The sequence below is a fragment of the Triticum urartu genome, chromosome 7A (assembly GCF_056163025.1).
Source record: "Triticum urartu cultivar PI428250 chromosome 7A, HENAU_Tu73, whole genome shotgun sequence".
Lineage (NCBI taxonomy): Eukaryota > Viridiplantae > Streptophyta > Magnoliopsida > Poales > Poaceae > Triticum > Triticum urartu.
Window position 1 is genome coordinate 543,343,203 of NC_141879.1, and position 26,229 is coordinate 543,369,431.

Sequence of the window (26,229 nt, forward strand, 5' to 3'; positions counted from 1 at the left end):
TCAAAGAACTCATCATGAATTATTTGATCAAGCTCGGTCGGTCCATACTCCTCGTCCGACAAAGCATCAGAATCCATCGTTCCCTAATAAAATCACAAAAAATCTGGTCAGACAACGTGTAGAACACATCAAGCGCAAGGCAGAGTCAGGGAGTTGCCAGACGTACCGCGGTGGCGTCCGGGCCAGCGATGACGTCCCACGCGGCGGAGGACGGGACAAAGGACTGCTCTGCCGGAGCTGACGGCATAAAGGCTAGGAACGGTTGTGGAGCGCGCGGCGATGGAGCTGCAAGACGGACGACACGGAGAAGGAAGAAGAGAGGAGAGAACAAATGGATCAAACAGGTCCGGGGGATGGATTTGGTGCAATTTGCGGTTGGGTCGGGCTATCGGGTCCGACGTGGCGGGCGTGCCGGGGCATGTCCGAGCGCTCCTATATCCGCCTCATATTTGGGCTGCATATGAGGGGTGCCGGTCAGCCTGGTCATTTAAGGGCCGTTTGAGGTGCCTGTCTGCGTCGAAATTTCGCGACCGGACAGTGACTGCAGCCTGCCCGGACATATGAGGCAGTTTGAGACTCCCGGCTGTAGATGCTCTAGTATACTGATTTGACAATGTGCATAATTAAAATCTTCAAGAAAAGAGAAGGGCGCGAAGACTTGCCGAGGTCAATACCAAAGCTTTTCCGGGGCCACCAACAAACAAGCTTTCCCGAACAAGCAGAAGAGAAGACAGAGGAGGACCATACCGTAAGAGAAAATCAGCGTCTCAAACTCCCAACGAGACAAACAAGAACCAATTCGATCGTCCGGGGATCGATGGAGCCCGATCCGTCCAAGTCGCCGACGGGGGGATCTTCGTCGCTCATCTTCCTGGGCACGGGCTGCTCCGGCGCGCTGCCCGACGCACGGTGCCTCCTCAAGCCGTCAACGCCGCCCTGCGCCGTCTGCTCCATGGGCATCTCCCTCCCTCCGGAGGGGAACCCCAACTACAGGTGCGCGCAGTACGGCCACAGGCAACGACTTTCAGATAACTTCAAATTACAGATAATTTGCATTTCACGTTTGCTGAAATGCAATTTCTCATTTTGTTCTAGATATATTAGAAAAGTCGAACATACTTTACATGAATGGTCTAGATATATTTACATAACTTTGTGAGGGCACTTTAACTAATTTTGTAAGATAAGTGGCTCACAACTGCCGAATAGCGGAGTTGTTGCAAACGGGTTGAACAGAACATCCTTATGACAACACTATGTGACAAGCTTCATATGCCTGTTTGGTTTTCAGGCTCAACACCTCCCTCTTGGTAGACTATTGCCATGGAGATGGAACCCACAAGTACATCCTAATCGACATCGGCAAGACCTTCAGAGAGCAAGTTCTCCGGTGGTTTGTCCACCACAAAGTTCCTTACGTTGACTCGGTGAGATATTCGACAGTGCATTATTTTCTAAAAAAATTAAGGATCCTGGGGACTAAGGGGTTCTGTGCAGTGCAGATCATTCTGACTCATGAGCATGCAGATGCTGTATTAGGCCTTGACGAAGTCTGGGTGGTACAACCAAGAAATGACCGAAACGATGTCGAGAAAATTCCTATCTTCCTCACACAATTCACGATGGACAGGTTCGTCTTCATCTTCAGCTTTACAAGTGAGCTGAAAAAAAACGGATTAGTCACCAGAACATATCCCGTAATAACAACAGCCGTGAATTTACAGTATCGCGAGAAGATTCCCCTACTTGGTGGAGCAGAAGCCAGAGGATGGCGATGAAGATGCCCAAGCCGCGAAAATCGAGTGGAAGATAGTTCAGGACGATGTTGAGAAACCGTTTGTAGCATCAGCACTAGAATTTGTGCCATTGCCGGTAACAACCAGCGCTGTTAACCATTACTTTGATCTTGTTACGTGTTTGCCTCCTGGAGTGCTTACTAAGATTGCTATTCTGTGCGCAGGTAATGCATGGAGAAGGGTATATTTGTTTAGGCTTCTTATTTGGGAGGAGAGCCAGAGTTGCGTATTTATCTGATGTCTCAAGATTTCTACCTAAAACCAAGCATGGTAAAAAACTAATCTTTGTCCACAATACTTTTTTCAGATAATTAGAATGCTTGTTGTCGTAGATCGCAGATGGTAGGATTGTTAATCGGTACAGGAGGACGTTTTTCACTGACATATGTTTAAGGTGTAGTTTGAATTGAAACAGAAAGATGTTACTAATCTGTTAAACTGCATCCAAAATTCTTGACATTGTTTATGATGCCCTTGATAATCTAGCAGGTTAATTATCTATTGTTGTTGCTAAAGCTGTATTTCAAATGCTATATGTGGGGCACCAAAAATCATAAAAGTGTACACCTCAACTTCAGTGATTTTATCTGATCAAATTCAATGGTAACACTTTTCAGTGTGTATCTCGGAGACAAGAGTCTTAATACATGTCAGTTACCAAATAGTAGTATTAACAAGGTTGCAAATCATAATCACATGGTAAAATATCTAGCTACTTTTTAGTTGGACTTTCTTGTTTCCTGCATATGAACATAATGCTGAATTGCTGATGCTGAGTCTTTGCCTCTAGCTATTTCGAAGTCTGGTGCTGGACAAGTTGACCTACTTATACTAGAAGCAAACTCTTTGCATGGAGTTGTAAGCCTACCCCTCATTGCACGTCATAGAGAATTCAAATTTGATGATTATTTGATACGACTAAATTCCAAATGCTGTCAAATATGTTGATAGTCTGACACAGACTTCATGTTCTGAACAGGGAGATTCTTTCAGCACCCATTTAACCCTCAGTGAGGTTATTTTTCAAAGACTTACTAATATTCTGTCTTGAAGTTTTTTTTATCAGATTTTCTTAGAAAACTGTGAAGTGTTCCTTGTATAGGGAAATTACATTTTCTTCAGCATGAAAACAATTTCCTACTTCTGCAGAGTCTTGATGCTATCAAGAGGATCCATCCTAAAAGAGCTCTGTTGATTGGAATGAGGCATTTTTTTGAGCATCAGAGAGAAAACCAGATGTTGGCAGAATGGTCTATCAGGTATGTCCGTGTGTAGCTGCTGAAATTGTTACATTCTTCCTTTATTTTCTCTAAACCCAAAGGCCCTGTCTCATGTGTAAGCTTGTATGATTATAGAGAAGGAATACCGACACAACTTGCTCATGACGGCCTGCGAGTCTCCATTGACTTGTAATAAGGTATGCAAGGTTGCTATGCAATACTTGAGGACGACTACTTGGCACCTTTGAACAATTTAAATCATGTCAGTGCAGATTGCAGCATTCATATATCTTTTTCTGATTCAGCGAAGATACACAATAGCAGTAGTTGTAGCAGTTATTTTGTGATCTTTTATGTATCCAAAAGATTGTAAGTTTGCTCATGTTGATATTTATATACACCATATAGTATATTGTTCTATTGTTCTCAAATAGATGTGACGGTAGTTCTTTTTTCATGTAAATTTCTCTTATATAATGAAGTAAGGCTCATGAGGCCCAATAGTCCGATTTTGATACTGGAGCATCGGCCATGTACTTGAAACCCTTGGTGACCATATGAACCCAATGTGGAAGTGAGAGGAGATCAAATGGCCGGAAATGACTAGAACTGAAGGTCGGACGGACGGAAACATTTATGGCATGAGATGGTTGGAAAAGTGCACAATTATAATGTCTCTAAATACATTTCAGTGTCTAGGAGAGCTTGCCATAAACAACTATTGAAGAGATATATTGTGGTATCGCCCCATCCTAATTTTGCGGTCAAATTTTGTGTCTATCGATCAATGCTAAAATTATAGTGTAAAAAATGCTGAAAACTACTGCCCAATGGATATCCATTGGGTATTGCAAACCGATCGGGTTTAGGCATGGCTATGCATTTCTGCCCGATGGAGATAATTCATTTTGGCATTCATTCATGTATTTAATTCTGCCTATTTTTAGCATGTTATCATTTTTCTCTGCTCAATTTCATTTTATTGATTACAGAATATGGTTCATACATAATCATGTAATAGCTCCAACGACATGAAGGAGCAAACCCATGCACATCACAACTTGAGACATACTCCTACTTGTCTAGCTCCTAAGACGTAAGGGTGTGTGTCACTGTCACCTGATTGTCCATCCAAGAAGCATTTTTGAAACAAAACCACCAACCTTTTGATTTCACACATTGCATAAGAGAGCAGATTTTTGCAACCCCGATACACCAGAATCATTTGCGTGTTACTTTGTAAAAATAACATATTCGTAAATTATGAACATTTATGGGGAAAAACACCCATTTTTGACTGAAGTGATCATGAGAGTGCTGCGATTTTTAGTTTTGAAACTTAAACTAGCATGGCATTCTCATTTTCATATTTTGCACACGTATTTTTCCATATTTTTTCAAAATTTACAAATATGGTTTTTCTTGCTAAGTTTTAGAAAGTGAGTACACCAAAACCCAAGATTGTTCTAGTGTTTTGCATTGCAACCCCATTTCTTTTTGCAGCCCCTTATCTTGGTCTATCCCCTCGAGATAATAGCAAACCACTGATCATTACTTCAAAGATGTAATGGTGTTGTTAACCAAACCTGATGAACTCTTTAGATAATTAATCATCTTTGGTGAACTTTCAGAATTCGAAGACACAAGTTGAAGCTCTTGAAAATCAGGAAATCAAAACTTCCATCGTCATGCACTTCTAGCTCATCAACTTGTTTCGTACTACAAACAAATCATAAGGTACTCCTACCTACATACATTTAATAATGGATATCAACCGAAGAAGCGTTATTAATTTGTTCGTCGTGCTGTCTGGTCGATCGGGTCGAGATGAGCGATGAGCAATGAGCGGATGAGGCTAGCTGTTTCGGCTGTGGATGGATTTAGGCGGCGGGTCTTGGTGGGCGTCGCGTCCGGCGTGCATGGCGGCGCAGGCCGATGGCGGCCGTCCCCCTCATGAAGCGCAGGTTGTAGTCAAAGATATCGTTGAAGGAGCGGGAGATGTGCTCGTTCTGATAGACGCGGCGATAGAACTCGATCAGGCGCTGCTCCTGTACGCGGCATCGTCGGGGTAGTTGCGGCGGAGGGAGTCGCGGTCCATGATGGCCCTCTCGCACTCGGCGCGAGCGGCGGCCTCGTCGGGGTGGCTGCGCAGCAGCGGCCAGACGGAGCGGCGGAAGTAGCGCAGGGCCCACGCCTCGTCGCCCCGCCTGAGAGCGCGCGGACGAGACGCTCGAACCTGACGACGAAGAGCGTGGCGGACACGGATGGCGTGGTGCTCTCCTTCCCGCTCATGAACGTCGTCACGTACTCGTCCGCCGCCCGCCAGCGGCCCTTGGCGAAGAGGTCGTGCAGGTGCGGCAGGTCCAGCTTGAGCCTCGCCTCCTTCTCCAGCGCGTACGCCGCCCGGTGGAGCTTCCTCGACTTGAGGAAGGCCAGCACGCGCCGCAGGACGATCCACTCCGACTGCCGGTCCATGGCCATCCTGATCCTCTTCTCTTCTCCAAATCCAAAGGACCGATCGAGAGAAGGAAGAAAGGGCCGGCCGGATGATATTGGTTCCACGATCCCTTCCTTGGTGTGTGCATCATTCATCTCTTCTGGGGTGCTTTTATTGATTTCATTGGGCTCGCCGATTCCGACTCACACTCCAAACCGCATCGGCATACAACTCGCACCATTAACGGACCACTTGTTGGGCTCACGGCTTAACGTGAAAATCGGGCTGGTAAAAAAATATAAAATCGGCCTGGTAGACACATATCATCAGATCGATCAGCGTTGGCCCGGCCCACTTGTTAAATACACAACACACTACAGGAACCGGTTTTGTGAACCTTCTGGAAGGTTCCTATCCTGTTTGTGTAACCTTCTAGAAGGTTCTGGACCAGTTTTGCCTGTTCTGTTTCTTTACTAGGTTTTCCCTTTTAGTGTTTTTCTTCTTTTTTTCTTTTCTTTTGATTCTTTTCCCTTTTCCATTTTTAAAATTCACATTTTTTTACAAAAATGTTCACAAATTTGAAAAAATCTTTGCAATTTAGAAATACACTTTCCAATAGATAAAAAAATGTTCGTAAATTCAACAAAATGTTTCTGTTTCCAAAATAGTTGTTGCTTTAAAAAATGTTCAGGAATTTCAAAAAGAAATTGTATGAAAAAATACTCGCTGTTTCAAAATGTTCAGGAATTTCCAAAAATGTTTGTGTTTACAAAGAATCCGAATTTCAGAAAATGTTTCCCATTTCCAAAATTTGTTCAGCATTTCAAAAAAAAAAGTGTGTTTCAAAGAATGTTCATAATTTCAAAGATGCTCACTTCTCGAAAATTTGTTCGGAATTTTAAAAAAATGTGTTTTTTTAGTAATTTAAAAAGAAATTTGCCTGTTCAAAGACATTCATTTTTTTCAAAAAAAAACTTTCAAAATAAGAAGATGCCTCAAAAACAGGTTCATTCATAATTCAAAGTAAACGGGATACAAATGATATAAGGGACTCTCCATAGCCACTAATGGCGATCGATTGCAAGAGATGATGCGGCCTCTGCAAACATATGAGCTTTGAAATTGGAATCCCGAGGCTCAAAACGGAAACACACTTCCCCAAATTCCTTCCATCGATGTGTAATTTCATGTAGAACTGATGCATATCTAGCTGCCGCTCCTTTGTTAATATTAGTAATCACCTCCAAGCAATCTGAGCCCATCACCACACGTCTCACGTTCACATCTTGGGCCAGTGCCAGTGTGAAAGGATCGATACGGTCGACTAGAGGGGGGGGGGGTGAATAGGAGACTACAAATTTTAATCTTTCTTGTACATTTTAAGGCTTAGCGGATAAAAGAGTTCACAAGATATGCAACTAGGTGAATGCAACCTATATGACAAGCAAGCTCCAAGAAGAAAAGCTAGGCAACAAACTACTTAGCAAGCCAACAAGCATACAACAACAAAGAAAGGTGCGGGAAAGGATTAACCACAAGTGAGACAAGGACACGGATTTTAACCCGAAGTTCACTCTTCCTTGGGGAAGAGCTAATCTCCGTTTGGAGCGGTGCTGGAGCCAAAGCTTGCAGAATGCCACCAAAGGCTCACCGTATTCTCCTTCGAGTCACCCCCAACGGATGAGCCTCGAACCACTCGGGGTTGGTCTTGAAGGCGACCACCACACCTTTACAAACTTCTCCGGAGCACACCACAAGCAAGGAAGCTTCCGGAGGAACCTCTAACCGCCTAGGAGCCCAAGCTCCAAGAGTAACAAGTCAATGGGGAAGAAATGTTGCGGGGAACGCGGTTTGGTTTGGTCAAGTTATAGATCGGGTCTTGCTCTCCCAATCCCCAAAGTTTCAACAAGTTTGGATGGAGGGATTGAGAGTATTGAGCGAAATGGGGTGTAGCAATGGTGGAGCTCAACAACACATTAGGGTTGAGGGTTGGAGGTGGAAGAAGGGCCTTTTTATAGTGTTCATGGGCTGGTGGGGATTTCTGCCCGTTGGACCCCGTGCGCACGGGCTAAGTCAGTCTCGTGCGCACGGGGTATCCAAAGACAATCGCACCACCCCGTGCGCACGGGGGTCAAAAGACCCCGTGCGCACGGGGTATCCAGAGAGTTACGCAGTACCCCATGCGCACGGGGGTCAAAAGACCCCGTGCGCACGGGGTACCCAGAGAGTTACCCAGTACCCCGTGCGCACGGGGTACCCAGTAACTTACTGTTACAACTTTCTGAGTACCACAACACACACACTAGGTTCATTTGAGGTGGTCGGAGTGGGAAGGGTAAGAGAGTAAGGCTCGGGAAAGGCATTCCCACACGATATTTATCCACACAAACCCCTCTTAATAGTGCGGTCTTTCCTACGACTCGAAGCAAACCAAAACTAAACCTTCGAAGCGTCGAAAGACCATGCCTTTGTCCTTTTTGAAATGGGGGGAGGGGTCGCACGTCTCCATCGCGGCACTTAGTGTTGGAGATCGTAGCAGAAATTTTAAATTTTCTACGCATCACCAAGATCAATCTATGGAGTAATCTAGCAACGAGGGGAAGGGGAGTGCATCTACATACCCTTCTAGATCGCTAAGCGGAAGCATTGCAAGAACGTGGATGAGGTAGTCGTACTCGTGGCGATTCAGATCGCGGTCGATTCCGATCTAAGCACCGAACAACGACGCCTCCGCGTTCAACACACGTGCAGCCCGGTGACGTCTCCCATGCCTTGATCCAGCAAGGAGAGAGGGAGAGGTTGGGGAAGACTCCGTCCAGCAGCAGCACGACGGTGTGGTGGTGGTGGAGGAGTGCGGTACTCTAGCAGGGCTTCGCCAAGCACTACGAGAGACGAGGAGGGAGAGAGGTAGGGCTGCGCCTTGGGAGAGAGAGACTCGTGTGTTGGGCAGCCCCAAAACCTCCACTATATATAGGGGTAGGGGAGGGGCTGTGCCCCCACCTAGGGTTCCCTCCCTAGGGGTGGAGGCAGCCCCCAGATCCCATCTTGGTGGCGGCCAAGGGGGAGAGAGAGGGGGCGCACCTAGGGTGGGCCTTAGGGCCCATCTGCCCCTAGGGTTTGCCCCCTCTCCTCTTGAGGGCGCCTTGGGCCTTGGTGAGAGGCGCCCCAGCCCACCTAGGGGCTGGTACCTTCCCATTCTTGGCCCACACAAGACTCCGGGGCTGGTGGCACCTCCCGGTGGACCCCCAGAACCCTTCCGGTGGTCCCAGTACATTACCGGTGATGCCCGGAACACTTCCGGTGGCCAAATCCACACTTCCTATATATCAATCTTTACCTCCGGACCATTCCGGAACTCCTCGTGACTTCCGAGATCTCATCCAGGACTCTGAACACCGCATACATACTTTCCCTATAAGCCTAGCGTCATCGAACCTTAAGTGTGTAGACCCTACGGGTTCGGGAATCATGCAGACATGACCGAGACATCTCTCTGGTCAATAACCAACAGCGGGATCTGGATACCCATGTTCGCTCCCACATGTTCCACGATGATCTCATCGGACGAACCACGATGTCAAGGATTCAATCAATCCCGTATACAATTCCCTTTGTCTACTAGTATGATACTTGCCCGAGATTCGATTGTCAGCATCCTGATACCTTGTTCAATCTCGTTACCGGCAAGTCTCTTTACTCATTCCGTAACACATCATCCCGTGATCAACCCCTTGGTCACATTGTGCACATTATGATGATGTCCTACCGAGTGGGCCCAGAGATACCTCTCCGCTACACGGAGTGACAAATCCCAGTCTCGATTCGTGCCAACCCAACAGACACTTTCGGAGATACCCGTAGTGCACCTTTATAGCCACCCAGTTACGTTGTGAAGTTTGGTACACCCAAAGCATTCCTACGGTATCCGGGAGTTGCACAATCTCATGGTCTAAGGAAATGATACTTGACATTAGAAAAGCTTTAGCATACGAACTACACGATCTTGTGCTAGGCTTAGGATTGGGTCTTGTCCATCACATCATTCTCCTAATGATGTGATCCCGTTATCAACGACATCCAATGTCCATGGTCAGGAAACCGTAACCATCTATTGATCAACGAGCTAGTCAACTAGGGGCTTACTAGGGACATGGTGTTGTCTATGTATCCACACATGTATCTAAGTTTCCTATCAATACAATTCTACATGGATAATAAACGATTATCATGAACAAGGAAATATAATAATAACTAATTTATTATTGCCTCTAGGGCATATTTCCAACAGTCTCCCACTTGCACTAGAGTCAATAATCCAGTTCACATCGCTATGTGATTAACACTCAAGGTCACATCACCATGTGACTAACACCCAAAGAGTTTACTAGAGTCAATAATCCAGTTCACATCATTATGTGATTAACACTCAATGAGTTCTGGGTTTGATCATGTTATGCTTGTGAGAGAGGTTATAGTCAACGGGTCTGCAACAATCAGATCCGCATGTACTTCGCAAAACTTTGTCATATCGTAGATGCTGCTACCATGTTCCACTTGGAGCTATTCCAAATGGTTGCTCCATTATACATATCCGGTTTTTCTACTCATAGTCATCCGGATAGGTGTTAAAGCTTGCATCGACGTAACTCTTAACGTCGAACTCTTTATCACCTCCATAACCGAGAAATATTTCCTTATTCCTCTAAGGATAATTTTGACCATTGTCTAGTGATCCACTCCTGGATCACCTTTGTACCCTCTTGCCAGACATGTGGCAAGGCACAAATCAGGTGCGGTACTCAGCATGGCGTGCCGTATAGAGCCTATGACAAAAGCATAGGGGACGACCTTCGTCCTTCCTCTTTCTTCTGCCGTGGTCAAGCTTTGAGTCTTACTCAACTTCACACCCTACAACTCAGGTAAGAATCCCTTCTTTGACTGATCTATTTTGAACTCCTTCAAAATCATGTCAAGGTGTGCGTTCTTTGAAAGTATCATCAGGCGTCTTGATCTATCTCTATAGATCTTGATGCCCAATATGTAAGCAGCTTTATCCAGGTCTTCCTTTGAAAATCACTTTTCATTCAAACAACCATTTATGCTTTCCAGAAATTCTACATTATTTCGGATCAACAATATGTCATCCACATATACTTATCAGAAATGTTGTAGTGCTCCCACTCACTTTCTTGTAAATACAAGTTTCTAGCAAACATTGTATAAACCTAAAAGCTTTGATCACTCCATCAAAGCATATATTCCGACTCCAAGATGGTTGCTCTAGTCCATAGAAGGATCGCTGGAGCCAGCATACCTTTTAGCATCCTTAGGATTGACAAAACCTTTATTGTATCAAATACTACTTTTTCTTACGAAAACTAGTAAGAAAACTTGTTTTGACATCCATCTGTCAGATTTCATAATCGAAAAATACAGCTAATGCTAACATGATTCCGACGGACTTAAACATTGCTACGGGTGTGAAAATCTCATCGCAGTCAACTCCTTGGACTTGTGAAAAGACTCTTTGCCACAAGTCGAGCTTCATAGACGGTAACATTTCCGTCCACGTCCGTCTTCTTCTTAAAGATCCATTTATCTCAATGGCTTGCCGATCAACGGGCAAGTCCACCAAAGTCCATACTTTGTTCTGATACATGGATCCTATCTCGGATTTCATGGCTTCTAACCATTTGTCGGAATATGGGCCCACCATCGCTTCTCCATAGCTCGTAGGTTCATTGATGTCCAACATGATATCTAAGACAGGATCATCGCACCACTCAGGAGTAGTACATATCCTTGTCGACCTACGATGTCTGATAGGAACTTGATCCGAAGCTTCATGATCACTATCATTAACTTCCCCTTCAACCAACGTAGGCGCCAGAGAAACATCTTTCTGTGTTGCACCAATTTCCGGTTGAAGTAGAGGTTCAACAACCTCATCAAGTTCTATCTGTTGGGGAACGTAGCAATTTCAAAAATTTCCTACGCACATGCAAGATCATGGTGATGCACAGCAACGAGAGGGGAGAGTGTGTCCACGTACCCTCGTAGACCGAAAGCGGAAGCGTTAGCACAACGCGGTTGATGTAGTCGTACGTCTTCACGATCCGACCGATCAAGTACCGAACGCACGGCACCTCCGAGTTCTGCACACGTTCAACTTGATGACGTCCCTCGAACTCCGATCCAGCCGAGTGTTGAGGGAGAGTTTCGTCAGCACGACGGCGTGGTGACGATGATGATGTTCTACCAACGCAGGGCTTCGCCTAAGCACCGCTACGATATGATCGAGGTGGATTATGGTGGAGGGAGGCACCGCACACGGCTAAGAGATCAAGATATCAATTGGTGTGTCTATGGGGTGCCCCCTGGCCACGTATATAAAGGAGTGGAGGAAGGGAGGGGCCGGCCCTCTCTATGGCGCGCCCTAGAGGAGTCCTACTCCCACCGGGAGTAGGATTCCCCCTTTTCCTAGTAGAACTAGGAACCCTTCCAAGTAGTAGGAGTAGGAGGGAAGGAACGGGAAGGGAAAAGGAGAAGGAAGTAAGGGGGCGCCCCCCTCCCTAGTCCAATTCATACCAGCCCATGGGGAGGGGTGCGGCCACCCTTTGAGGACTTTCTCTCCTTTCCCGTATGGCCCATTAAGGCCCAATACGAATTCCCGTAACTCCCCGGTACTCCCGAAAATACCCGAATCACTCGGAACCTTTCCGAGGTCCGAATATAGTCATCTAATATATCGATCTTTATGTCTCGACCATTTCAAGACTCCTCGTCATGTCCCCGATCTCATCCGGGACTCTGAACTCCTTCGGTACATCAAAACTCATAAACTCATAATATAACTGTCATCGAAACCTTAAGCGTGCGGACACTACGGGTTCGAGAACAATGTAGACATGACCGAGACACGTCTCCGGTCAATAACCAATAGCGGAACCTGGATGCTCATATTGGCTCCCATATATTCTATGAAGATCTTTATCGGTCAGACCGCATAACAACATACGTTGTTCCCTTTGTCATCGGTATGTTACTTGCCCGAGATTCGATCATCGGTATCTCAATACCTAGTTCAATCTCATTACCGGCAAGTCTCTTTACTCGTTCCGTAATACATCATCCCGCAACTAACTCATTAGTTTCAATGCTTGCAAGGCTTGTAGTGATGTGCATTACCGAGTGGGCCCAGAGATACCTCTCTGACAATCGGAGTGACAAATCCTAATCTCGAAATATGCCAACCCAACAAGTACCTTTGGAGACACCTGTAGAGCACCTTTATAATCACCCAGTTACGTTGTGACATTTGGTAGCACACAAAGTGTTCCTCTGGTAAACGGGAGTTGCATAATCTCATAGTCATAGGAACATGTATAAGTCATGAAGAAAGCAATAGCAACAAACTAAACGATCAAGTGCTATGCTAACGGAATGGGTCAAGTCAATCACATCATTCTCCTAATGATGTGATCCCGTTAATCAAATGATAACTCATGTCTATGGTTAGGAAACATAACCATCTTTGATCAATGAGCTAGTCAAGTAGAGGCATACTAGTGACACTCTGTTTGTCTATGTATTCACACATGTATTATGTTTCCGGTTAATACAATTCTAGCATGAATAATAAACATTTATCATGATATAAGGAAATAAATAATAACTTTATTATTGCCTCTAGGGCATATTTCCTTCAGTCTCCCACTTGCACTAGAGTCAATAATCTAGTTCACATCGCCATGTGATTTAATTACCAATAGTTCACATCACCATGTGATTAACACCCATAGTTCACAGCGACATGTGACCAACACCCAAAGGGTTTACTAGAGTCAATAATCTAGTTCACATCGCTATGTGATTAACACCCAAAGAGTACTGAGGTGTGATCATGTTTTGCTTGTGAGAGAAGTTTAGTCAACGGGTCTGCCACATTCAGATCCGTAAGTATTTTGCAAATTTCTATGTCAACAATGCTCTGCACAGAGCTACTCTAGCTAATTGCTCCCACTTTCAATATGTATCCAGATTGAGTTTAAAGTCATCTGGATCAGTGTCAAAATTTGGATCGACGTAACCCTTTACGACAAACCTTTTGTCATTTCCATAATCGAGAAACATATCCTTATTCCACTAAGGATAATTTTGACCAATATCCAGTGATCTACTCCTAGATCACTATTGTACTCCTTTGCCAAACTCAGGGCAGGGTATACAATAGGTCTGGTACACAGCATGGCATACTTTATAGAACCTATGGCTGAGGCATAGGGAATTACTTTCATTCTCTCTCTATCTTCTGCCGTGGTCGGGTTTTTGAGTCTTACTCAACTTCACACCTTGTAACACAGGCAAGAACTCCTTCTTTGACTGTTTCATTTTGAACTACTTCAAAATCTTGTCAAGGTATGTACTCATTGAAAAACTTATCAAGCGTCTTGATCTATCTCTATAGATCTTGATGCTCAATATGTAAGCAGCTTCACCGAGGTCTTTCTTTGAAAAAACTCCTTTCAAACATTCCTTTATGCTTTGCAGAATAATTCTACATCATTTCCGATCAACAATATGTCATGCATATACTTATCAGAAATGTTGTAGTGCTCCCACTCACTTTCTTGTAAATACAGGCTTCACCGCAAGTCTGTATAAAACTATATGCTTTGATCAACTTATCAAAGCGTATATTCCAACTCCGAGATGCTTGCACCAGTCCATAGATGGATCATTGGAGCTTGCATATTTTGTTAGTACCTTTAGGATTGACAAAACCTTCTGGTTGCATCATATACAACTCTTCTTTAATAAATCCATTAAGGAATGTAGTTTTGTTTATCCATTTGCCAGATTTCATAAAATGCGACAATTGCTAACATGATTCGGACAGACTTAAGCATAGATACGAGTGAGAAACTCTCGTCGTAGTCAACACCTTGAACTTGTCGAAAACCTTTTTGCGACAATTCTAGCTTTGTAGATAGTAACACTACTATCAGCGTCTGTCTTCCTCTTGAAGATCCATTTAATCTCAATGGCTCGCCGATCAATGGGCAAGTCAATCAAAGTCCATACTTTGTTCTCATACATGGATGTCATCTCAGATTTCATGGCCTCAAGCCATTTCGCGGAATATGGGCTCATCATCGCTTCCTCATAGTTCGTAGCCTCGTCATGGTCAAGTAACATGACCTCCAAAACAGGATTACCGTACCACTCTGGTGCGGATCTCACTCTGGTTTACCTACGAGGTTTGGTAGTAACTTGATCTGAAGTTACATGATCATCATCATTAGCTTCCTCACTAATTGGTGTAGTAGTCACAGGAACAGATTTCTGTGATGAACTAATTTCCAATAAGGGAGCAGGTACAGTTACCTCATCAAGTTCTACTTTCCTCCCACTCACTTCTTTCGAGCGAAACTCCTTCTCTAGAAAGGATCCATTCTCAGCAATGAATAACTTGCCTTCGGATATGTGATAGAAGGTGTACCCAACAGTTTCTTTTGGGTATCCTATGAAGATTTACTTCTCCGATTTGGGTTCGAGCTTATCATGTTGAAACTTTTTCACATAAGCATCGCAGTCCCAAACTTTAAGAAACGATAGCTTAGGTTTCTCGCCAAACCACAGTTCATACGGTGTCGTCTCCACGGATTTAGATGGTTCCCTATTTAACGTGAATGTAGCTGTTTCTAATGCATAACCCCAAAACGATAGTGGTAGATCGGTAAGAGACATCATAGATCGTACTATATCTAACAAAGTACGGTTATGACGTTCGGACACACCATTACACTGTGGTGTTTTAGGTGGCGTGAGTAGTGAAACTATTTCACATTGTTTTAACTGAAGGCCAAACTCGTAACTCAAATATTCTCCTCCATGATCAGATCGTAGAAACTTTATTTTCTTGTTACGATGATTTTCCACTTCACTCTGAAATTATATGAACTTTTCAAATATTTCAGACTTTTGTTTCATCAAGTAGATATACTCATATCTGCTCAAATCATCTGTGAAGATCAGAAAATAATGATACCTGCCGTGAGCTTCAATATTCATCGGACCACATACATCAATATGTATGATTTCCAACAAATCTGTTGCTCGCTCCATTGTTCCAGAGAACGGAGTCTTAGTCATCTTGCCCATGAGGCATGGTTCGCAAGCATCCACTGATTCATAATCAAGTGATTCCAAAAGCCCATCAGCATGGATTTTCTTCATGCGCTTTACACCAATATGACCTAAATGGCAGTGCCACAAATAAGTTGCACTATCATCATTAACTTTGCATCTTTTTGGCTTCAATATTATGAATATGTGTATCACTACGATCGAGATCCAACAAACCATTTTTGTTGGTGTGTATGAACATCGAAGGTTCTATTGATGTAAACAGAACAACTATTGTTCTCTAACTTAAATGAATAACCGTATTGCAATAAACATGATCAAATCATATTTATGCTCAACGTAAACACCAAATAACACTTATTTAGGTTCAACACTAATCCCGAAAGTATAGGGAGTGTGCGATGATGATCATATCAATCTTGGAACCAATTCCAACACACATCGTCACTTCACCCTTAACTAGTTCATGTTCATTCTGTAACTCCTGTTTCGAGTTGCTAATTTTAGCAACCGAACAAGTATCAAATACCCAGGGGCTACTATAAACACTAGTAAGGCACACATCAATAACCTGTATATCAAATATACCCTTTGTTCACTTTGCCATCTTTCTTATCCGCCAAATACTTGGGGCAATTCCGCTTCCAGTGACCAGTCTCTTTGCAGTAGAAGCACTTAGTCTCAGGCTTAGGACCAGACTTGGGCTTCTTCACTTGAGCAGCAACTTGCCTGCCGTTCTTCTTGAAGTTCCCTTTCTTTCCCTTTGCCTTTTTCTTGAAACTAGTGGTCTTGTTAATCATCAACACTTGATGCTCTTTCTTGATTTCTACCTTCATCGATTTCATCATCATGAAAAGCTCGGGAATCATTTTCATCATCCCTTGCATACTATAGTTCATCACGAAGTTCTACTAACTTGGTGATGGTGACTAGAGAATTCTGTCAATCACTATTTTATCTGGAAGATTAACTCCCACTTGATTCAAGCGATTGTAGTACCTAGACAATCTGAACACATGCTCACTGCTTGAGCTATTCTCCTCCATCTTTTAGCTATAGAACTTGTTGGAGACTTCATATCTCTCAACTTGGGTATTTGCTTGAAATATTAACTTCAACTCCTGGAACATCTCATATGGTCCATGACGTTCAAAACGTCTTTGAAATCCCGATTCTAAGCTGTTAAGCATGGTGCACTAAACTATCAAGTAGTCATCATATTGAGCTAGCCAAACGTTCATAACGTCTGCATCTGCTCCTGCAATAGGTCTGTCACCTAGCGGTGCATCAAAGACATAATTCTTCTGTGCAGCAATGAGGATAATCCTCAGATCACGGATCCAATCCACATCATTGCTACTAACATTTTTCAACATAATTTTTCTCTAGGAACAAAATAAACTGGGAGTAACATCGCGAGCTATTGATCTACAACATAGATATGCTAATTCTACCAGGACTAAGTTCATGATAAATTAAAGTTCAATTAATCATATTACTTAAGAACTCCCACTTAGACAGACATCCCTCTAATCTTCTAAGTGATCACGTGATCCATATCAACTAAACCATGTCCGATCATCACGTGAGATGGAGTAGTTTCAATGGTGAACATCACTATGTTGATCATATCTACTATATGATTCATGCTCGACCTTTCGGTCTCCGTGTTCTGAGGCCATATCTGTTATATGCTAGGCTCGTCAAGTTTAACCCGAGTATTCCGCATGTGCAACTGTTTTGCACCCGTTGTATTTGAACGTAGAGCCTATCACACCCGATTATCATGTGGTGTCTCGGCACGAAGAACTTTCGCAACGATGCATACTCAGGGAGAACACTTGTACCTTGATAATTAGTGGGAGATCAACTTATAAAGCTACCGTCGAACTAAGCAAAATAAGATGTATAAAAGATAAACATCACATGCAATCAAAAAATGTGACATGATATGGCCATCATCATCTTGTGCCTTTGATCTCCATCTCCAAAGCATCGTCATGATCTCCATCGTCACCGGCATGACACCATGATCTCCATCATCTTGATCTATATCAATGTGTCGTCATATGGTTGTCTCGCCAACAATTTCTCTTGCAACTATTGCTATCGCATAGCGATAAAGTAAAGCAATTATTTGGCGCTTGCATCTTATGCAATAGAGAGATAACCATAAGGCTTTTGCCAGTTGTCGATAACTTCAACAAAACATGATCATCTCATACAACAACTTATATCTCATCACGTATTGACCATATCACATCACAACATGCCCTGCAAAAACAAGTTAGACGTCCTCTACTTTGTTGTTGCAAGTTTTACGTGGCTGCTACGGGCTGAGCAAGAACCGTTCTTACCTACGCATCAAAACCACAATGATAGTTTGTCAAGTTGGTGCTGTTTTAACCTTCTCAAGGACCAGGCGTAGCCACACTCGGTTCAACTAAAGTTGGAGAAACTGACACCCGCTAGTCACCTGTGTGCATAGCACAGCGGTAAAACCAGTCTCGCGTAAGCGTACGCGTAATGTCGGTCCAGGCCGCTTCATTCAACAATACCGCCGAACCAAAGTGTGGCATGCTGGTAAACAGTATGACTTATATTGCCCACAACTCACTTGTGTTCTACTCGTGTGTATTACATCAACGCATAAAACCTGGCTCGGATGCCACTGTTGGGGAACGTAGCAATTTCAAAAATTTCCGACGCACATGCAAGATCATGGTGATGCACAGCAACGAGAGGGGAGAGTGTGTCCACGTACCCTCATAGACCGAAAGTGGAAGCGTTAGCACAATGCGGTTGATGTAGTCGTACGTCTTCACGATCCGACCAATCAAGTACCGAACGCACGACACCTCCGAGTTCTGCACACGTTCAACTCGATGACGTCCCTCGAACTCCGATCCAGCCGAGTGTTGAGGGAGAGTTTCGTCAGCACGACGGCGTGGTGACGATGATGATGTTCTACCGACGCAGGGCTTCGCCTAAGCACCGCTATGATATGATCGAGGTGGATTATGGTGGAGGGAGGCACCGCACACGGCTAAGAGATCAAGAGATCAATTGTTGTGTATATGGGGTGCCCCTGGCCACGTATATAAAGGAGTGGAGGAGGGGAGGGGCCGGCCCTCTCTATGGCGCGCCCTAGGGGAGTCCTACTCCCACCGGGAGTAGGATTCCCCCTTTTCCAAGTAGAACTAGGAACCCTTCCAAGTAGTAGGAGTAGGAGGGAAGGAACGGGAAGGGAAAAGGAGAAGGAAGGAAGGGGGCGCCCCCCCTCCCTAGTCCAATTCAGACCAGCCCATGGGGAGGGGTGCGGCCACCCTTTGAGGCCTTTCTCTCCTTTCCCGTATGGCCCATTAAGGCCCAATACGAATTCCCGTAACTCCCCGGTACTCCCGAAAATACCCGAATCACTCAGAACCTTTCCGATGTCCGAATATAGTCGTCCAATATATCGATCTTTACGTCTCGACCATTTCGAGACTCCTAGTCATGTCCCCGATCTCATCCGGGACTCCGAACTCCTTCGGTACATCAAAACTCATAAACTCATAATATAACTGTCATTGAAACCTTAAGCGTGCGGACACTACGGGTTCGAGAACAATGTAGACATGACTGAGACACGTCTCCGGTCAATAACCAATAGCGGAACCTGGATGCTCATATTGGCTCCCACATATTCTACGAAGATCTTTATCGGTCAGACCACATAACATAACTTGTTCCCTTTGTCATCGGTATGTTACTTGCCCGAGATTCGATCGTCGGTATCTCAATACCTAGTTCAATCTCGTTACCGGCAAGTCTCTTTACTCGTTCCGTAATACATCATCCCGCAACTAACTCATTAGTTGCAATTCTTGCAAGGCTTATAGTGATGTGCATTACCGAGTGGGCCCAGAGATACCTCTCCGACAATCGGAGTGATAAATCCTAATCTCGAAATACGCCAACCCAACAAGTACCTTTGGAGACACCTGTAGAGCACCTTTATAATCACCCAGTTACGTTGTGACGTTTGGTAGCACACAAAGTGTTCCTCTGGTAAACGGGAGTTGCATAATCTCATAGTCATAGGAACATGTATAAGTCATGAAGAAAGCAATAGCAACAAACTAAACGATCAAGTGCTATGCTAACGGAATGGGTCAAGTCAATCACATCATTCTCCTAATGATGTGATCCCGTTAATCAAATGGCAACTCATGTCTACGGTTAGGAAACATAACGATCTTTGATCAACGAGCTAGTCAAGTAGAGGCATACTAGTGACACTCTGTTTGTCTATGTATTCACACATGTATTATGTTTCCAGTTAATACAATTCTAGCATGAATAATAAACATTTATGATGTTATAAGGAAATAAATAATAACTTTATTATTGCCTCTAGGGCATATTTCCTTCACTATCTTCCTCCCACTCAATTCTTTCGAGAGAAACTCCTTCTCGAGAAAGGACCCGTTCTTAGCGATAAACACTTTGCCCTCGGATCCGAGATAGAAGGTATACCCAACTATTACCTTCGGGTATCCTATGAAGATGTATTTGTCCGCTTTGGGGTCGAGCTTTTTTGGCTGAAGCCTTAAGCATCGCAACACCCAATGACAACTTTGCTTTGCTGCCAAACCAATGTTCATACGACGTCATCTCAACGGACTTAGATGGTGCCCTATCTAAAGTGAATGTAGCTGTCTATAACGCATAACCTCAAAATGATAGCGGTAGATCGGTAAGAGACATCATAGATCACACCATATCTCATAAGGTTCGATTACGACGTTCGGACACGCCATTACGCTGTGGTGTTCTAGCTGGTGTCAACTGTGAAACAATTTCACAATGTGTTAAGTGATTGCCAAACTCATAACTCAGAAATTCTCCATCGATTAGATCGTAGGAATTTGATCTTCTTGTTATGATGGTTCTTAACTTCACTCTGAAATTGCTTGAACTTTTCAAACGTTTCAAACTTGTGCTTCATTAAGTAATTATACCCATATCTACTCAAATCGTCAGTGAAGATGAGAAAATAGCGATGTCCACCGCACGCCTCAATTCTTATTGGATCACACACATCAGCATGTACGATTTCCAACAAGTCACTTACCCCTTTCATTGTACCTGAAAACAGGGTCTTAGTCATCTTGCCCATGAGGCATGGCTCGCATGTGTCAAGCGATTCAAAATCAAGTGACTCCAAACATCCATCGACATGGAGTTTCTTCATGCATCTTATGCCAATATGACCTAAGCGGCAGTGCCACAAGAAAGTGGTACTATCCTTATTAACTCTACATCTTTTGGTGTGAACATGTGTATTACCACGACCGAGATTCAATGAACCATTCACATAGGATGCATGACCATGAAAGGTATTATTCATGTAAACAGAATAACCATTATTCTCTAACTTAGATGAATAACCGTATTGCAATGAACATGATCTAATCATATTCATGCTCAATGTAGACACCTGATAACATTTATCTAGGTTCAATACTAATCCTGAAGGCAGATGGAGCGTGCGATGGTGATCTCATCAACTTTGGAAACACTTCCAACACACATCGTCACCTCGCCCTTAGCTAGTCTCCGTTTAGTCCGTAGCTTTTGCTTCAAGTCACCAATAATAGCAACTGAACCGGGTATCCAATACCCAGGTGATACCAGGAGTACTAGTAAGGTACACATTAATAACACGTATATACTTTGTTGAAGTTGCCAGCCTTCTTATCTACCATGCATTTGGGGTAGTTCCGCTACCAGTGACCGTTCCCCTCACAATAGAAGCACTTAGTCTCAGGTTTGGGTTCAACCTTGGGTTCCTTCACTGGAGCGGCAACTGGTTTGCCATTCATGAAGCTTCCCTTCTAGACCTTGCCCTTCTTGAAACAAGTGGTCTTGTTAAACCATCAACACTTGATGCTCCTTCTTGATTTCTACTTTTTGCAGTCTTAAGCACCGCGAACAGCTCCGGGATCATCTCCATCCCTTGCATGTCATAGTTCATCACGAAGATCTAGTAGCTTAGTGATAGTGACTAGAGAACTCTATCAATCACTATCTTATCTGGAAGTTTAACTCCCACTTGATTCAAGTGATTGTAGCACCCAGACATTCTAAGCACATGCTCACTAGCTGAGCTATTCTCCTCCATCTTCTAGGCAAAGAACTTGTCAGAGGTCTCATACCTCTCAACACGGGCATGAGCCTGAAATCCCAATTTCAGCTCTTGGAACATCTCATATGTTCTATGGCGTTCAAAACGTCATTGGAATCCCGATTCTAAGCCGTAAAGTATGGTGCACTTAACTATCAAGTAGTCATCAGGACGTATCTATCAGATGTTCATAACATCCACAGACGACGCTGGAGGGTTTGGCACACCGAGCAGTGCATCAAAGACATAAGCCTTTTGTGTAGCAGTGAGGACACTCCTCAGGCAACGGACCTAGTCCGCATCATTGCTTACAATATCTTTCAACTTAATATTTCTCTAGGAACGTATTGAAACAGGGAGCTACAACGTGAGCTATTGATCTACAACCCTTTTGCAAAGACAACTTAGACTATTGTTCATGATAAATAAGTTCATCTAATCAAATTATATAATGAACTCCCACTCAGATAGACATCCCTCTAGTCATCTAAGTGATACATGATCTGAGTCAACTAGGCCGTGTCCGATCATCACGTGAGATGGACTAGTCATCATCGGTGAACATCCTCATGTTGATCGTATCTTCTATACGACTCATGTTCGACCTTTCGGTCTTCCGTGTTCCGAGGCCATATCTGTACATGCTAGGCTCGTCAAGTCAACCTAAGTGTATTGCATGTGTAAATTTGGCTTACACCCGTTGTATTCGAATGTTAGAATCTATCACACCCGATCATCACGTGGTGCTTCGAAACAACGAACCTTCGCAACGGTGCATAGTTAGGGGGAACACTTTCTTGAAATTATTGCGAGGGGTCATCTTATTTAAGCTACCGTCGTTCTAAGAAAATAAGATGCAAAACATGATAAACATCGCATGCAATCAAATAGTGACATGATATGGCCAATATCATTTTGCTCCTTTTTGATCTCCATCTTCGGGGCGCCATGATCATCGTCGTCACCGGCATGACACCATGATCTCCATCATCGTGTCTTCATGAAGTTGTCTCGTCAACTATTACTTCTACTACTATGGCTAACGGTTAGCGATAAAGTAAAGTAATTACATGACGTTTATGTTGACACACAGGTCATAAATAAATTAAGACAACTCATATGGCTCCTGCCGGTTGTCATACTCATCGACATGCAAGTCGTGATTCCTATTACAAGAACATGATCGATCTCATACATCACATATATCATTCATCACATCCTTTTGGCCATATCACATCACACAACATATGCTGCAAAAACAAGTTAGGCATCCTCTAATTGTTGTTGCAAATTTTACGTGGCTGCTATAGGTTTCTTAGCAAGAATGTTTCTTACCTACGCCAAAACCACAACGTGATATGCCAATTTATATTTACCCTTCATAAGGACCCTTTTCATCGAATCCGATCCGACTAAAGTGGGAGAGACAGACACCCGCTATCCACCTTATGCAACTAGTGCATGTCAGTCGATGGAACCAGTCTCACGTAAGTGTACGTGTAAGGTCGGTCCGGGCCGCTTCATCCCACGATGCCGCCGAATCAAGATAAGACTAGTAACGGCAAGTAAATTGACAAAATCGACGCCCACAACAACTTGTGTTCTACTCGTGCATAGAAATTACGCATAGACCTAGCTCATGATGCCACTGTTGGGGATCGTCGCAAAAATTTAAAATTTTCTACGCATCACCAAGATCAATCTATGGAGTAATCTAGCAACGAGGGGAAGGGGAGTGCATCTACATACCCTTGTAGATCGCTAAGCGGAAGCGTTGCAAGAACGCAGATGAGGTAGTCGTACTCGTGGTGATTCAGATCGCGGTCGATTCCGATCTAAGCACCGAACAACGGCGCCTCCGCGTTCAACACACGTGCAGCCCGGTGACGTCTCCCATGCCTTGATCTAGCAAGGAGAGAGGGACAGGTTGGGGAAGACTCCGTCCAGCAGCAGCACGACGGCGTGGTGGTGGTGGAGGAGTGCGGTACTCCAGCAGGGCTTCGCCAAGCACTACGAGAGATGAGGAGGGAGAGAGGTAGGGCTGCGCCTTGGGAGAGAGAGACTCGTGTGTTGGGCAGCCCCAAAACCTCCACTATATATAGGGGGAGGGGAGGGGCTGCGCCCCCACCTAGGGTTCCCTCCCTAGGGGTGGCGGCAGCCCCCAGATCCCATCTGGGTGGCGGCCAAGGGGAGAGAGAGAGAGGGGCACACCTAGGGTGGGCCTTAGGGCCCATCTGCCCCTAGGGTTTGCCCCCTCTCCTCTTGAGGGCGCCTTGGGCCTTGGTGGGAGGCGCCCCAGCCCACCTAGGGGCTGGTCCCTTCCCATTCTTGGCCCACGCAAGCCTCCGGGGCTGGTGGCACCTCCCGGTGGACCCCCGGAACCCTTCCGGTGGTCCCGGTACATTACCGGTGATGCCCGGAACACTTCCGGTGGCCAAATCCACACTTCCTATATATCAATCTTTACCTCCGGACCATTCCGGAACTCCTCGTGACTTCCGAGATCTCATCCAGGACTCTGAACACCGCATACATACTTTCCCTATAAGCCTAGCGTCATCGAACCTTAAGTGTGTAGACCCTACGGGTTCGGGAATCATGCAGACATGACCGAGACATCTCTCTGGTCAATAACCAACAGCGGGATCTGGATACCCATGTTCGCTCCCACATGTTCCACGATGATCTCATCGGAGGAACCACGATGTCAAGGATTCAATCAATCCCGTATACAATTCCCTTTGTCTACCGGTATGATACTTGCCCGAGATTCGATCGTCGGTATCCTGATACCTTGTTCAATCTCGTTACCGGCAAGTCTCTTTACTCATTCCGTAACACATCATCCCGTGATCAACCCCTTGGTCACATTGTGCACATTATGATGATGTCCTACCGAGTGGGCCCAGAGATACCTCTCCGCTACACGGAGTGACAAATCCCAGTCTCGCTTCGTGCCAACCCAACAGACACTTTCGGAGATACCCGTAGTGCACCTTTATAGCCACCCAGTTACGTTGTGACGTTTGGTACACCCGAAGAATTCCTACGCTATCTGGGAGTTGCACAATCTCATGGTCTAAGGAAATGATACTTGACATCAGAAAAGCTTTAGCATACGAACTACACAATCTTGTGCTAGGCTTAGGATTGGGTCTTGTCCATCACATCATTCTCCTAATGATATGATCTCGTTATCAACGACATCCAATGTCCATGGTCAGGAAACCGTAACCATCTATTGATCAACGAGCTAGTCAACTAGCGGCTTACTAGGGACATGGTGTTGTCTATGTATCCACACATGTATCTGAGTTTCCTATCAATACAATTCTAGCATGGATAATAAACGATTATCATGAACAAGGAAATATAATAATAACTAATTTATTATTGCCTCTAGGGCATATTTCCAACACTTAGAACCAATAACCTGAGATAAACTTTAGCAACCGTTATTAGTTCAACTAACCACATTGTCATCACACCAAAATATAGCTTAAGTGCCATTAGCACTTTCAATCTCCCCCTTTTTGGTGCATTGATGACAACGTAGTTAGAGCATGGCAAAGAGGATAAACAGATAGAAAGCCATGGAACAAATAATGATCATGATAGCTCCCCCTATATGTGTGCCCGAAAACAAGAATGCATCTAGTACACCCACAGAAGGTTCGACCAAGATCATTATTGACAAGTCATGAGATTCATCAAAATAAATCTATAACGGTGCCTAGATCTCATGACACAATGTGGTGAGCAAATAATGTGAGACCCAATAAGCATAAGAGGATAATTGCAAGGTTCAATAATAAAGCTAGAGTCTCACAACCACACAGACGGAAAGGAAATAAGAGTATCTCAAGCCAACTAAAACCAACCAACAGCGAGAAACACGAGGCTTGAGATCTCAACACACCCACGAACGCACCACACACCACGCACCACACACCCACACACACCACTTCTCCCCCTTTGTCATCAAGACAACAAAAAGGAGACAAATGGTGACACGAGACCCACTAGACAAGAGGAGGAGCACTCGAGGCATCATCATCATCATCAAAACGCCACCCGGCCATTGGGAAAGACCGAGCAGTGGCCTCACTGTCGACGTCCTCTGAACCTGGACCGACCTCCTCATCACCAGCAGCCCTTGCTTCCTTCTGCTCACGCCGACCAAGCTTCTCCTTGTTGATTTCCTTGATCTGACGATGCTGAATCGACTGACACATCTTGAACATGTTGCTCAAGGTCTTGAACATCGACTTCTTCACTCCCTTGGCAAAGATGGCCTTAGAGCCAACAGACTTGGCCTTACCACGAGGGATCCGTGCATTAGAGGACATGCTTGGAGTGTAAGTAGCACGATCCTCAGGCCTAGGGTTGCGCCCCTTCTTGATGGGCACATAGGGAGCAGGAGCAGCTGGGGTCCAGTTGGAGTTGCGCTTGGGA

General features: G+C 44.5%; 1 protein-coding gene across 4 annotated transcripts; it reads left to right on the top strand.

Moving 5' to 3' along the window:
• Positions 1-651: 651 nt before the first annotated feature.
• LOC125524200 (putative hydrolase C777.06c) lies at positions 652-5,659 on the top strand. Of its 4 annotated transcripts, none has more exons than XR_007290624.2 (10): positions 653-993; positions 1,292-1,427; positions 1,503-1,630; positions 1,725-1,872; positions 1,961-2,066; positions 2,414-2,495; positions 2,587-2,654; positions 2,776-2,811; positions 2,946-3,055; positions 3,152-3,468. XR_007290624.2 is itself a non-coding variant. In XM_087535837.1 (10 exons), the coding sequence occupies exons 1-9, from the start codon at positions 818-820 to the stop codon at positions 3,207-3,209; spliced, it is 966 nt and encodes a 321-aa protein (XP_087391963.1). In that variant the 5' UTR covers positions 655-817; the 3' UTR covers positions 3,210-3,213; positions 4,648-5,659. The 4 variants fall into 4 exon arrangements, 3 of the variants coding, with proteins under 3 accessions (XP_087391964.1, XP_087391963.1, XP_048545232.1); XM_087535837.1 differs by lacking the exon at positions 2,414-2,495 and adding an exon at positions 4,648-5,659 and having other exon boundaries at positions 655-993; positions 3,152-3,213; XM_048689275.2 differs by lacking the exon at positions 2,414-2,495 and having other exon boundaries at positions 655-993; positions 3,152-3,213; positions 3,289-3,468.
• Positions 5,660-26,229: the final 20,570 nt, after the last annotated feature.

Excerpts from the sequence above, each read along its gene's own strand:
- LOC125524200 (XM_087535837.1), top strand. The coding sequence starts at position 818 with ATGGAGCCCGATCCGTCCAAGTCGCCGACGGGGGGATCTTCGTCGCTC. Across the intron at positions 2,812-2,945 it reads CCCATTTAACCCTCAGTGAG|AGTCTTGATGCTATCAAGAG; the intron begins GTTATTTTTCAA and ends CTACTTCTGCAG. Across the intron at positions 3,056-3,151 it reads TTGGCAGAATGGTCTATCAG|AGAAGGAATACCGACACAAC; the intron begins GTATGTCCGTGT and ends GTATGATTATAG.